At 47.4% G+C, this 14,392-nt stretch overlaps 2 protein-coding genes across 9 annotated transcripts in view; one reads left to right on the forward strand and one right to left on the reverse strand.

Moving 5' to 3' along the window:
- Nucleotides 1–8,373, forward strand: part of LOC120685706 (DNA-directed RNA polymerases I, II, and III subunit RPABC5-like) — a 34,181-nt gene extending 25,808 nt beyond the window's left edge. For 3 of the 5 annotated variants that reach the window (XM_039967774.1, XM_039967772.1, XM_039967773.1), the window contains 2 exons: nt 7,590–7,684; nt 7,768–8,373. In XM_039967774.1, coding sequence (XP_039823708.1) covers nt 7,590–7,684; nt 7,768–7,991 — 319 coding nt within the window. In that variant the 3' untranslated portion in view covers nt 7,992–8,373. The remainder of the gene's footprint in view (nt 1–7,589; nt 7,685–7,767) is intronic. The other 2 variants (XM_039967776.1, XM_039967775.1) reach the window with 2 other exon arrangements.
- A 569-nt stretch (nt 8,374–8,942) lies between these two features.
- Nucleotides 8,943–13,132, reverse strand: LOC120685708 (probable serine/threonine-protein kinase PBL5). Of its 4 annotated transcripts, none has more exons than XM_039967778.1 (11): nt 12,784–13,132; nt 12,408–12,499; nt 11,890–12,002; nt 11,640–11,779; nt 10,984–11,544; nt 10,599–10,847; nt 10,348–10,514; nt 10,166–10,245; nt 9,925–10,072; nt 9,654–9,803; nt 8,943–9,567 (listed from the first exon to the last, which is right to left on the reverse strand). In XM_039967778.1, exons 1-11 carry the CDS (start codon nt 13,037–13,039, stop codon nt 9,304–9,306), a joined length of 2,220 nt encoding a protein of 739 aa, XP_039823712.1. In that variant the 5' UTR covers nt 13,040–13,132; the 3' UTR covers nt 8,943–9,303. The 4 variants fall into 4 exon arrangements, with proteins under 4 accessions (XP_039823712.1, XP_039823711.1, XP_039823715.1 ...); XM_039967777.1 differs by having other exon boundaries at nt 11,881–12,002; nt 12,784–13,131; XM_039967781.1 differs by lacking the exon at nt 12,408–12,499 and having other exon boundaries at nt 12,784–12,918.
- Between the last annotated feature and the right edge of the window lie 1,260 nt (nt 13,133–14,392).

Consider the following 14,392-nt stretch of genomic DNA (forward strand, 5'->3'; position numbering starts at 1 on the left):
CGAACCTCTCCGGCTAATGAGCCGAAGGTCCCCTAACCTGTCGCGCGAATGCCGAAGGCTAGACATGAACCTCCCCGGCTAAGGAGCAGAGGGTCCATAATCAAATCGTTGGAGAGGCAAAAGCATGTTCCTCAGTCATCATCCCCGAAAGTCGAGCGAGGGGGGTGGCGCTTCGCAAAACAAGACACGCACGACGCCGGTGAAGATGAACAAACAAAAAGGCGCATGTAACCTCTCCCGCGCATAGGGGGTGTGGCACTTCGAAAAACACAGTTGTGCACAGTCGAAGGTTAAACGCCAAACAAAATGATAAATAACAAGGTACATGTTTGTTACATCGTGAAGATACACTTCGCGCGAAGGCACGAAGAAATAAATTACAAGGTACATGTTCGTCACACAGTGAAGATACATCTCGCGCGAAAGCACGAAGAAATAAGCTACATAGTCACATTTGAGGCCTCTTCCTCGAAGACTAGGCGGTCCACCTCTGATATTACGTCTCGGACCGCCACATCTATTATCTCTTCGGCCGTCCGTCGAAGAAACCCTTCGAATTCATCCCTGAAACCGAGGGCAACGCACATCAACTAGAGCTCTCGACGAAGATGCCTTTGCGTCGATACATAAAGTCGTGAGGCGACAGAGGCTCTTCGTCCACAGGCTCCGGTTTCGGCTCGAGGAGACCAGCCGGAGAACTATACGGCCTATCGGTATCAAGAATCCGTTTTATTTCACGACGAAGCCTGCGGTTAGCAAGGATCTTCGCGTGTTTCGCCAGATCACGCTGAAAATCGGCAAAAAACGCTTCGTCGCGGCGTTCCGTAGGTCATATAGGCGCGCCCTATTCGGCCAAAATGCTTCAAACGAAACCGAAGGATAACGAATATGGAACTTCGTCCAGGACGCACCAGCGACATAAAAGTTCCCTCGATTAAGCCGGTGAGGAACAACGTCTTCGGTCACCTGCGCAGGGGCCAACGCAGGGTCCTGCGCAGGCACCGAAGGTGTTAGAATCCAAAAATAATTATTACAATCAAGACACCCTATACAACAGCCTACAGCGACCCTCGCACCTCGCCAGCCGGAGGACGGGAAGAGGACGCCATTGTCTGGTCTTCGAGCCCCGGGGCTAAGTCAGCACCACTGCACCCGTTGTCGCCGTTTGTACCCTCGCCGCCAGGTCCTTCTTCGGCGGTCACAGCTTCATGGAGAATGGGCTCCGCAATGGCGTCAGCTTTCGACTGGAGCTGAAAGATTCCAATTCAAAAGTCAGCAAGTTCTCCGTTTGAAAATAACAACAATAAATAAATGAAAATCACCTGGTTCTTCATCCGCTCGACCTCGCGCTGTACAAGGGCACGACCTTCACCTTTGAAGAAGCGTTCCATGAAGCAGACGGCGATGTTCTTCGCCAAAGCCAGGAGCGCGTCCGGATTAACAGTGCCTTCGCCCGGCCAGTGGAAGGAGGGGTCGCGAAGGGAACGAAGTTGAGCCTTCGTCACAATGCTAGCCTGCCCAGCTTCAGAGGGGAAAAGGCTGTACACGGCGGCGCTGAGAGTACGGACGGCGACCATGGCACTAATGTCTTCGTGAAAATGAGCCCCGGCATCCAGCATGGCGACGCAGGCTCGAAGCCATTGAAAAAAGGAGCCCAGGCCAATTGTGTCGGTGCCCTCCGGGAACATATCCGAAGCCACAAGCCCGTACCGAGCGAGGAGGTCAGGCAGCTCTTCCTGCAGCTTCTCCGACCCAGTCTTTATAGCATCCTTGAAAGTGCGAAGCCGCTGTTGCATTGTATCTCGGCGCTTCGCAGCATCTTCAGCAAGTAATTTTGCGGCCCTCGCGGCGTCCTCGGCTTTCACCGCTCGATCGGCTGACGCGAGCAGCTCTGTGGTGAGGGTAGCTTTCTCCTCGGCAGGTCTGGCGAGGCGCGTCTGGAGCTCAGCTTTCTCTTTCTCCAGAGAGGCTACCTTCGCCTCCAGGTCGGCAACAATAGTTTTTGAATTGTCTTCGGCTGCCAGTTGCTGGGCAGCACAGCGCGCAGCCACGAAGGCCTTCAGCGACAAATCTTGTGCACTCTCCAGGATGTTGTTCAACCCGCTCCCCATCAAGTCTTTTTCCATAAGGGGAAAATAGAAGGAGTCTCCTGCTGCTGCAAGAAGCCCACGTTCGCGGTCCCGGCTCTCAAAACGAAGAGATTTGACGATATTCCCGCCGAGACGCACAACGGTGGGCTTCGCACCGAGCTCCACAGCAGTAGCTTCAGGATCATCGTCACGGACAAAGAAGCTACTGCTGTCCGACGAGCTGGATGAACTTTCGCTGCCGCTCTTCTTCGCATCGGAGGAGGATGCGGTCTTCCAGGATGAGGATGCAGCTTCGCCCTTTTTCCCGAAAGACACTTCGGCCTCTTGGCCGGTGATAGGGGCTGTGCGAGGGGACGAAGAGTGGCGGGGGGAGTCGGCCACGATGTTGACCTCCTCGACGTGCCCCTCGTCTTTGCTCTCCTAGGCAGTGCTGAACTCGAGATCCAGGGCGGGACGGACCGCCCTCAGAGGCACCGCCACTTGCGGAATGTCAAGAGGCGTCGCCTCCGGAGGAGGACGATTGCTGTCCGCGCTTCTGCCATCCTCGGATTCCACCTTGCTCTGCAGAGGAGATTGCTGCAGGATGGTGTCGAGCAGCCGACTTTTCTTTCTCGGCTCCGCGGACGAAGAAGCCTTCTTTCACTTTGCTTTCTTAAGAGCCTTCGCTTTCTCCGGGCCGCCATGACCTTCGGCAAGCTTCAACTCTGCCGACCGAGGAGGTGCCGAGAGGCCCAACGCGTGGAACACCCGGTTCCGTCGAGTCCCGCCAAGATGGCCGGCGAGGGCTTTATACTCATCCTTCGACACTGACCCAACCATCTCATCGGCCCGGCTCTCGATGACAGCTGGATCCACCCCTGCATCGCCGAGGAAGCAAGAAGTGTAAGCAAAGACACGAAGCATGCACCTCCATAACGAGTGTTCAAAAACTCACGGTCGGTCCGAAGGTTGAAGACGGTCGCGAAGTCAGGCACCGGAATACCCTCGATCCAGAGGTTTTCGGCTAACCAGGCAGAGATGGTCCAGCCGGCCATGACGGGAAAACAGCCACATGCGACAAATTCTTCGATGAGGTTGCGGGTGCTAAAGGTCTTCGATAGTTTCCGCAGAAGAACAAGAAGAGCTTCATCTTCGGCGCGAACATTGGAGGAAATCTTCGGAACGTCGCCTAGATCAGAGATATGGTCGACGACAAGAGGATGGGTCCTCGTGACGGGGTCCAAAGTAACCTTATGATAGAACCAATACGAGGACCAATCGTTGGCCCATTTGTTCTTGCTCGCCGGCACCGGGCTGGGAAGATTCTTGTGAAACGCGAAGGTATAACACCCGTATTGGGGAACAGCTGATATCTCCGCACCTCCGGTCGATTCCACTAAAATCTTCTTCGGCTGGTAATGCACCCGGAAGGCACGAGCGAAGCCGTCAGCGCTCGGAGCGAGGCGGCAGGTCTTCGCAGCCACATATACAGATTTAGGCGAACGACCGAAGTAGGTGTCATCTGATGCAAATACACTTTGAACAGACGAAAAATATCCACCACCACGGGGTCCAAGGGCATCCGAAGGCCAGCAGTGAACAAATCGCGGAACACAACTACCTCATCAGCGCGGGGATGAGCAGAAATCTCACCCGTCGGAGGAGCACGGACATCGTCAGCAGAGACGAAGCCCCGACGTGCCAGGTCATCGAGGAGGGAGGAAGTCATCTTGGACAAACCGAGGATGGTGGTTGTCGGATCTCCTGGTTGATTCCTCTTCGGCGCCATTTCCGAACATGCCGAGTGTTCTGAGAACGCCACTCTCGAGCTCTGAGAGGACCTTCGCGAATCGAGAAGCGAAGAGGCAGGGAAGCGGGGGCGGTGAAAAGTAAAATGAAGAATAATGGGGCCACTATTTATAGGAAAATGGCGAGCGCGAAATTTCACCGCGCGCGAGATGAAAAGACGCCAATGCCCCGCGCGACGCGTTTAGGATTACGAGGCTTCGAGGGTTTTACGGTCTTTTCATGTCTTCGCGCCAACGCAATTTCTCCCGCCAAATTTCGAATTCACCATCCTGCGCGCGAACTAACGGTTATGGAAACGAAAATTTTGGCTTCTTCGACGGGGGCACAACTTCTTTACAGGTGAACACGGACTGCGCTTCGACGACCACCATCGCGGCGCCCAGCCCGAATGGTGGCGCTTCGGGACGCCGACGGTGTCCACAGGATCGAAGTCGCGCCCCTAACGAAGATCGGGACGAGGCTCCGAGGGGCTACTGTTGGGGTCACCACCTTCGGTCAGATCGCCGGAGGTACATGAAGACAAGGAGTCAAGGGCGAGCCGACGCCGACAGCCAGCATAAGGTGACCCATCTTCGCGCGTCTTCGGGTCAGGAAGCGAAGATGAGGCACCCGGAACACTGAAGCCGACGCCAGGAGCAATCGCGGAGGTGTTCCGTCTTCATTGTTCCACGATCAAGAAGACGGAGAGGGGCGAAGACTTGGTGATGTCTCGTAGAGTACTTAGCTGCAGGCCTAGGAGCTTCGTCGGGTACGGCGAAGATGTCGGGGTCGGTGTGGGTCCCGCTGCTGAGCTGTGACGCACTCAAATTGTAACGGGCAAATTACGCTCGCGTCTAGGAATATTCCAAGAATATTACCGTTGTAGGGGTGCAGTAGAGTAATTGTACATTGAAGATGTAACGCCACCTATAAATATCCTGTGTAATGTTCATTGATGGGGAGATCTGGAAAAAGAGAACATTTACCACTCGATTTCCGGGCCGTTCATTACTGTTGTTGTGTTCGTCCGTTCCGGAGACACCCCCTACCAACAAGGTGAGCCATTGTTTCAAAGAAAGCTCCTTGAGAGAGAGAAAGACAAATATATGACTTAATTATTATGATCTACTAGAGATTTGATTTACCTAGGAAAAGGAAAATAAGAAATTCCTAGAAAAAATATACACATAATTAATATAAAGTTTATAGCCATCCTACATGTTACATGGATGTTTTTAACTTTCTGATATTGAATTCCTTCACTGGCCCTCGCTCCATTTTATGCCTCATGTCCTTGTTTTCAGTTAAGCGGATGAGGAAATAATATTTGAAAGTAAGGCAAAATATTGAAATTCAGCATAAATACATACTTTTACAAGTTTAGTTCCGATTATCTACCTCCAAGATGGTGTGACAATGTCCCTCCGCCGCGCCAGCCTTGCGTGCTGCCAACCATCCCCGGCTCTGCCGCCGGGAGGGCCCAGGTGAGTGACGGGCGCCGGGAGGGAGCTGGGAGAAGGCGTGAGGAGAGAGAGAGAGAGAGAGAGAGAGAGAGAGAGAGAGAGAGAGAATGGTAGGGACTAAGGAGGGTGTCGATTGGGGGAGGGGGTAAAAAATGTCACGTGGGTACCACAACCTATGACGAGTGCGGGGAAATTTCGTATAGAATAAAAAATCTCAATGACCAGGACAGATTAAAAAATCTCGATGATCAGGATAAAATATTCAGAAGAGACGCTAGAGCACAAATAGTACTCGACAAAAGAAACAAAAATCCATTTACTGTAATAATATGACAAAACACACACCCTGCCACATTACTCTACAGGTGTCCGGGTGACCTTGATGGCCAAAAAAGTGCTTAGCCTGCGACACATATTTAAAAATCTCATGCATGGATAAAATAAAAACACATTCTTACATGCTAATGCTATGTAGTTGTTCCACCTACTAACAGTTAGTGCAGCAATAATCTGCAACCAAAACAAAAAAACCGGAGAGAACAAATTGACCAAATAGTCTCACATACATAGCAACCTTTAAAAAAAATTATATCAACCTAATTACATTCTTCATCCATGTATCAAATAAAATTTCAAATAATACAATAAATGGTACAAACTAGGTCTCGCGCAGCAAGGCTGCACGACGTTTCTAGTGATCTAGGAAAGTTCAATGACCACTATGAGCTTGGTTTGACAAACAGATTCCTTTTTCAAAAAGCATTAGTAGCTTCTGGTGTAAGTTCAGCAGAATGCTAGTTCTAGAAGATAGATATGAATAAACATTTATTACATATGACTCCTAATTCATGCAAATACTGAGCTGTACTCACCCAAGTCTGTATTATTTGGCTTCATGAAAGTATGTAATATTTATAACTAAAGAATGTGTCTTATCAGGATTAGGATATATAGTTGCTGATGTGAGTTAAGCATTTATTGGCTGGAAGTGTTTGTTGACATTCACGTCCTTGTGGACCAAGGGCACTTCAGTTTGATTAGCATTTCCTAGTAGCCACTAGTTACCTATGATTTGTTTGTTCCATCAAAGTACAAGTAATCTGATTTCTTGGTTTGTACGTCTGAATGTTATTAGGATCCTCCAAACTTATTTTTTGATAGTAAGCTAAAAGAAAATATTTCACTTTAGCAATCGAGCATCACTGCTGAATTTGATGTTTGTGCTCAGTCTCTCATATTATTCTTTTCTCAAATAGTTTAAACATAGTTTTACATATGTTTCAAACAACGCCAAGATGCACAGATAAGAAGGTGGATAAAAGAAGATGAAACTGTTGTAGCCATTGTTGATCTCCACCTATGTGTTATCACTTGGAAACCATCTTGTATGCTCTGCAGTATAGTAGATAAGAGTGAACATGCCTTGTATTTTTTTAAGCACTATCATACGCCAATTGCATTTTATCCAAGAATCAAGAACCTGTGGAAGCATGTATATCTCTAGAATCTGGGTATATTGAATTTAGGAATTTTCCAATTAGGATTTTGATTTCAGTACACATGTAACAGGTAACTCAATCTAAGCGGCATGCCCTAAATTTAATGAAATTTTGCAAGTTGTATGAAGCCACTAAGCCTATACTAAGATAAGACTTGAGGAGACCTACAATTGGCTTGAGATTGTCTCATTTTCGAAGCCTTTTCAGATTACTGCTTCTTTTTCTTTTAGCAAGGCCATTAATCAGCATATTCTGAACCTTTGTCACCATTACGTTTAGGAGGCTATGATGTTTTGTAGCAGGAACATTAATCTTCTTTCTTAACAACCAAAAACCCCTTTTTAGGCACAAGGCTAAGTTTGATGCCATTCAACATGAAGTTTCTCATATTTTTCTCATATGCATTACACTGTCAATTACTTCCATAATCCACATTCTTATCACAATGACAATGTTTGTGCTATTTTATCTTGGATTGTTTTGTTTGGAAATGTCTGTGCCATACGCAGTTCCTTGTTTAGTTGAGTGCAGACTGTCTTGAATTGAATCTGCTGGTATGGAATCACCTGTGCTAAGTTTGTTCTGTTTAATAAAAGAACCTGATCTATGTGGTCTCCAGAGTAATCGAAGCGAGGGAGCTGGGTGGGTAGTAAGAAGTTTAGTGTACTTTCAGACGTCTGATCCATATAAAATGGAAAATTCATATGCTGATAAAGGCACTGCTATTGTTTACCAACTAAGCGCCGCTTTCTGTGTCCATCTATTTTCAGGGACGCTCTGGATGCTTTGAACTTAGTCCGCTACTGCTGTAGGCGAATGTTGATGACCCATGTCGATCTCATCGAGAAGCTCCTCAACTACAACAGTAAGTCGAACTGTTCAGTACACCTTGTGCACTCTTCAATCAAAATTCGTTCTCTCTTCCCCCAACATGGCATGTCACTATAGCACTCTCATTCCTTGACAGCGCTGGAGAAGACCGACGCTGCCAGTTAAGCGAACCTGGCTTGCCCGAATGCTGGTCCATGGCACCTAGTACCCTTCAATGGAGTGTTATGCTGTGTGTTAATACAATGTGTCTGGAGTCTGGACAAACTCAAATGCTGTTCTCTCTATCCCATGCTCTGTCTGCCGACGAGTGTGTTTGGAAGGTCATCGTAACTTCAAGTTAACCAGGGATCTGCCTTGTGCTGCCTGCTATGTGATAATTTCTGAACAACTGGAAGAGTCATGGGCGTACTAATTGACATGCCGTTTTACCCTATGTGTCAAATTTCCATGGTTATATATATACTATCTTCCCCTGAAATTTGCGAGATCGAATGCGTCATGCTATACATTGTAAAATCTAATGGTAATCCACGTTGATGGATACCCGTAGCACTTTTTATCAGTTTATATTAAACATGGTGCAGTCAAACTTTGCTGTGGAAAGAAGAGGGAGAATTGGCCACCCTTGCACCATCAGGAAAGGCCAGAGGCCTGCAAGATTTCTCTCGTCCTTCCACCGTCCGCAGAGGCCCGTGGCTTTCAACAAATTGAGATTATTATCCATGTGCAAGTGTGACGATCATTCTGACAATTTTTGGCCGCAACTTCACCGTCATGACTCGGTGTCGGTTTGCTCCTGCTGCCATGCACGCGCGAAATGATTTTCAAGATCCCTTTCAGTGTCTCTAGGGGTTTGTCCATGTGCATGTCCCATGTGATGTAACATGCCCCAACTGGGGCTCTTATGATATGATGGTGATCCTAGCTTTCGCTTTCAGGGTCTTTTCAATGAATCTGTTCAACCCGACCTGCTCAGATCGTTCGTTGTCATGATGATGCTACTGACAATTACCGGTGAAACCGACTGTGGTTGTATAATGCTTGGACATGCACCGTCATGGCCTTCAGCTTTTAGATTAAGGGTATATTTTATTGTGAATGGCATTTTACAAGGATAATTTTCTCCAGATCCAGAATTTCACTTTGTCATCTTGGAGCAATTTAATGATTTTTCTCAGGAGAAATACAAACTAGTGGTCAGAAAGGAAATTCAGGTCGCTGATGCAGCTGAAAATCGTTCATTGAAGCTCTGGCAGAGTTCCTTTTTTTGTTCAGAGCAGGCATACAGATGATTACTTTTAACATCTAACCCTGAGGTGCGAGCAGTGTATATAGAACAAAGATTATACATTTCGGTGCGGGAAGAAACCCACAATTTCATATGCCTCCTACTTTATTTCTCAACCCTTTGGATGAGAATAACTGGGTATGACGAGTCTGTTCACTCTTCAGACAGTAAAAAGGGTCCCATCGGAGAGGGAAAAAAAGACCCCACATAAAAAAAAGCAGTAACTAAGCCATATATGATCAAATGAAATTCCTGGTGGAGGGCATCGCATGTGCCAACTCACATCCAAGGCGCAAAAATGTAATGCAACTTAAATAAAAGAAGGGATCTATACACTATCAAGGGATAGCTCCGCCATGGATCTGTCAGTCAAAGCTCGAGGACCGGCTCCATCTTCCCTTCAGATACTCTTCCAAGGAAGTGTTGGCTGCGATGAAGTCGGTGCTGGTGACAGAGGCAGAGTCGTCATCCACATCGAATGCGAGGTTGATGTAGGATTGGATGTTGGCGTTACTCCCTTTTACTGGTGGTGTCATCACACATTCATCAGCGTCAACCTCGTATGACAGTCCGACTTGTGATCGTGCCCACTTGAGTATATCAATGTCGCCTTTGAGAAGCTTCAGAACCTGATGTGTACATCCAAATGCTTGTAAGAAAAATGATAAACAACATGAGCACGCAGATCATGCATCAACAGGAAAAAAAAACTTACAACATCAATTTGAGGACGGTTCTGAGGTGCTTGTCTGATGCAGAGGGAAGCAGCAAGGGTCATCCTCTCAACTTCATCAGAGCGGCCTTCAGTAGGTAAGTTGGGATCTACAAGTTGTGCGAGCTTTCCTCCTTGTATGATGGAATTTGCCTGGACAAAACAAACAACAATTAATTATCTGTTTAAGCCAAAGAATAGAACCATTTCTTCTAAATAATCCAAACACGAAGTTGGTACACAATGGCAGTTGGTAGAAATAAGTGGAACTTACCCACATCACCAGGCTCTCCTGCCCTTTCGGACAACCAGTGCAAAGTGGTTTCCTGCCCGAGATGAGCTCAAGAAGGACGACACCAAAAGCATACACATCAATTTTGTTGTTCACCTTGCCATGCATGAAGTATTCGGGAGCCAAGTATCTGTCAAAATATCTCTATGTCAGTAAAACTGTAAAACAATTGTTGCAATGCAGCAAGAGATGTAAAACAAAAACGATTTATTAGATAACGAACCCAAAAGTTCCTGCAACATCATTGCATGTCATCTGAGATGTCACGTCAGCAGCCCAGACTGCGAGACCAAAGTCCGATAACTGCATCACACAAATAATGAAAGTTTCAGTTCACTTAATTTTCAAATGGCGCACTGACTGATCTATTCCATATTATACTAATATCTGACAGAAAAATAATACCTTTGGCTCAAAGCAGTCCGAGATGAGGATGTTTGATGACTTGACATCTCTATGGATCACCTGATGACTGTTGTCATTACCGTGGAGATAATCCAGAGCATGAGCAACTCCCACAGCCACACTGAACCTCTCAGTCCAACCAAATATATTCTTGCATCCTTTTTCACCTGCACAATAGTAACATTAGGATTACTTTTACATGGCAACAACACAGGCAGAACGCTATCAGGCAGTGAAGCAGTTGAACACACCATGCAGTATCTCTTCCAGGCTGCCTCTTTGCAGGTACTCGTACACTAACAGAAGGTCATCATTCTCGAAGCAGAAACTGATCAGGGATATCACATTCTTGTGTCTGAGAGAACTAACAATCTCAATCTCTGATACAAACTCCTTGAGTACCTCATCAGAATACTTCAGGATCTTCACTGCTAACTCCCTGCCATTTGCCAAACAGCCTCTGTAAACATGACTAGTACCACCTTCTCCAATTACACACTCTGCACAAAACAACCAACTAGATCGGTTAACACCACATGCCTACAAAAGTTTGAAGTAACAGAGATAAAATAGGCATTATAACAGAGATAAAATCGGATTATAAGTTTATAACAGAGATAAATTAGATGTGTGTACCTGTTGAGAAATTAGAGGTGATCTTTGCCAGCTCTCTGTAACTGAAGGAAGAATAAATGGATGGGAATTTCTCTTTGAGCAAGGTCAGTTCCTCTGGAGTTTCCTTCTCCAATTCTTCGATTACTACAGAAGACTTTCCTGAATTGCTCCTCAATGGGACAACCACCCGGTCACGAAGAATATGACTGGTACTCATGGAGTCTGGTCTTGTGGTTCTGTTGCATTCCGAATGGACTGGTGAAACTGCTGAATACCTACTCGGCAGCCGCATCGCCCACTGCACCACAGACATCTTTGACTTGTCAGGCAGGGAAGCTTTCCGGTCTGGCAAGAACTTCTTCCTCAGGAGAGGCCAGCCAGTTGCTACTTCTTGTGATTCGCGCCGGCAACCCTTCACCGGAACCAATGCTAGTGAAACTTCTTTTGGCAACGCGGGAGACCTCATTGGCATGGTGATGGCACGAGAAATGGACCTGTTGTCCTTTCCATGTTCCTCCCAAAGTTTCTCCCCAATCATGGACGACAAGAGCTTCCGGTAGCTCCTCCTTGGTGTCTCAGGTACTGCATTTCAATTCCACATTTGAGCATACTGAATCCATAGCAGCTCCAAAACCACTAAATGAACAAATGCATATGAAATTATTCAGCCAACATACTTGTGCTTTGGTATAATTCAGGTAGCATCCCATGGCCCGCATCTTTATGGTAAACAACTTTACCATTGTTCACTGCAAGAACCGAGCAGCCTGCCGGGACTCTCTTTGAGCAGTACTTGGCAACTGATGTGGAGGAGGATCTATATATTTGGAGGTAGCAAAAAACAGTACTTGTATCAGACAATAAATATCTTTGGACTAAGATGGCAATATATAGTAGGCAATGTGTCAAACTAAGTACCCGAAGGACCTGGAATTCTTGGCAACACCGAGGATGAGATGTGCAGCGCCACAGGAAGCTGCTTCTTTGACCAGAGTTTTGCGAATAGATGATCCTCCGCAGACCTTGAGCTCCAAATTAATCTGATGTGTGTAAATGGAGCAAGAAATTGATGAGAATTCTGAGGCAGCCTAAAAAAAATATCCAAAGTATGCAGTTGAATCCGAGGGAAGATGAATAGGATCAGTGGTTGCCAAAAGGAAAAACAATTGAGGCGCCCAAAACTTGAAGGCGTTGGACGCAAGAAAAAAGAGAGAAAAACAGGGGCGCCAAGTAGCGGTAGCAGGAGTGATACGGCACGGTGTGGAGACTTTGAAACGCAGGATTTGGCGGGTTGTGGACCAAAATTTCATTCACGGAGCATCTTCGAAAGCCATATCGAGGAGAAGAGGTCAGAGCTTTGAACGACCGAACGCAATACGACTCGCGGAAAGTGCACCGGAGGGGGAAAAAAAGGAGTATGTAAGCTCTGGCAGGGACGGACGGACCTGCTTGAGGTTGCAGAAACCGTCGTAGATGGCGAGCACCGACGAGAGCGAATCCGCGGCCCTGCTCCGCTCATCCAGCCCCATGAGCAATCCTGGAAAAAGGCGAGGGGGGAAAAACGGTGGTTAATTTCGCATCACAATCGCCGAATCGGGAAGAAAACAAAAGGAAGTTTCCAACTTTGCTCCTCGAACCAATCGCGGTAACGAACGAACGGGACTCGACAATCCAAGCGAGCAATCCGAGGAGCAGAAACGCTCGGGGGGCATGGATCATCGGTTTCCATCCGAAGGGGGAGGAAGGAACAAAAGGGGGGGGTGAGGAGCAAGGGGAGCTCTTGCGGATTAGGGATAGAAGATAGGGGGCGGCGGCGGTTACCGTCGGCGGCGGCGGCGACGTGCTGCGCGGCGACGTGGAGCGCGACGACGCGGTCCCCGGCATTGGCGACCTTGACGAGCGCCCAGGTGAGCAGCTCCCGGCTGGCGGCGTCCCGCCTGATCCCCACCACCACCGTCCTCCCTCCTCCTCCTCCTCCTCCCCCCGCCGCCGCCGGCGGCGCGGGGGGCGGCGGCGCGCGCGCCTCGCACTGCAGCAGCCGCTGGCGCCGCGCGCCGTCCGGGACGAGCAGCCTCATGGCGGGCGTGCGCGCGCCCCCCGAGCCCGAGGTCGCTCGCTTGTTCTTGGTTTGAGAGAGAGAGAGAGCTGGAACTGCGAAATGGGGGGATCCGCGGGAGGAGGCTGCGTTTTATGCGGCCGCCTGTTTCTTCCGCCTGCCGGTGAAACGATAATTAATTAACCAACGTCTCCCTCTTCTCTTCGCCCTTCCCCCGCTTGTCGCGGCCTCTTCCTTGCGTCTCCTTCCAGGACGGCGGCGGCTGCCTTGCTTTGCTTCGCTCAGGAGCCAGACATGCTCAGTTTTTTTTTAATTCGTTTTAGTTTTTGAGATTTGAGAAGAAATGAAAGAAGTAAAGGAATTTAGTTTTTTCTTTCTCCTGAGAGGACTCTGAATCTGAAGTCTGTACTGCTGCTGGTGCTGGTCACTTAGTCAGGGTTAAGTAACCTTTCCCAAGGGCGCGTTTAGTTGATTTTTTCTTTGGACACATGCATGGAGAACTAAATATAATTAAATAACAAAACTAATTACACAGTTTGGATGTACACGACAAGACGAATCTTTTGAGCCTAATTAGTGTATGATTAGCCATAAGCGCTACAGTAACCCACATGTGCTAATGATGTGGTCAAAAGCCTCAAAAAATTCGTCTCGCGGTTTCCAAGTGAGTTCTGAAATTAGTTTCTTAATTAGTGTCCGAAAAGCCCTCCCGACATCTGATAAAACCGTTGACGTGGCACCCAAAATTTTTTTGTTTGGGAACTAAAGACCCCAAGTACGGAGAGTTGGAGATTGGAGAGGATGGGAGGTGGGGTCACATGCAAAGATGCCTCCCGAGCATGATCCCACACAGACACACTGTTTGAGAGGGCTAGGATGAGCCATGATGGTGGTGGTGTCGCGCACCCATCATTTAATACTCTCTCCGTTCTAAATTGTAAGTTATTTCAAGAATATTTGAGAATAAAATCATCTCAATATTTGATCAAAATTATAGAGAGAAATGCAAAGATTTATGACATCAAATAGGTATACTATGAAAATATAACTAACAAAAAATCTAATGATACTTAGTTGGTATCGTAAATATTATTATCTTTTTGTATAAATTTGGTCAAACTTGAAAAAAATTTGACTCCCCAAGATACTTGGAATGACTTATAATTTGGAACCGAAGGAGTAGTAGAAGATTTTAAACCATAGGGAAAAGTATAGTTTTGTATCCTCAGTTATGGCATGGGTTTTGCCTCACATAACCTGGCTCTACGAGGAAATTTGCCTCATTTAGCTCCTCCTATAAGCTGGTTTGGACGAATATTCCCACGATCAAATTTTAGTTTAATTTTGCAGGGTGACAGTGTAGTAGCGAAAGTT

This window comes from Panicum virgatum, chromosome 8N (genome assembly GCF_016808335.1).
Source record: "Panicum virgatum strain AP13 chromosome 8N, P.virgatum_v5, whole genome shotgun sequence".
NCBI classification, from domain to species: Eukaryota; Viridiplantae; Streptophyta; class Magnoliopsida; order Poales; family Poaceae; genus Panicum; species Panicum virgatum.

Coding starts and splice junctions, on each gene's coding strand:
- LOC120685708 (XM_039967777.1), bottom strand. CDS start 13,039: ATGAGGCTGCTCGTCCCGGACGGCGCGCGGCGCCAGCGGCTGCTGCAG. Junction 11,545..11,639: donor TGAATTATACCAAAGCACAA/GTATGTTGGCTG, acceptor ATTGAAATGCAG/TACCTGAGACACCAAGGAGG. Junction 10,073..10,165: donor GATGTTGCAGGAACTTTTGG/GTTCGTTATCTA, acceptor ATATTTTGACAG/ATACTTGGCTCCCGAATACT.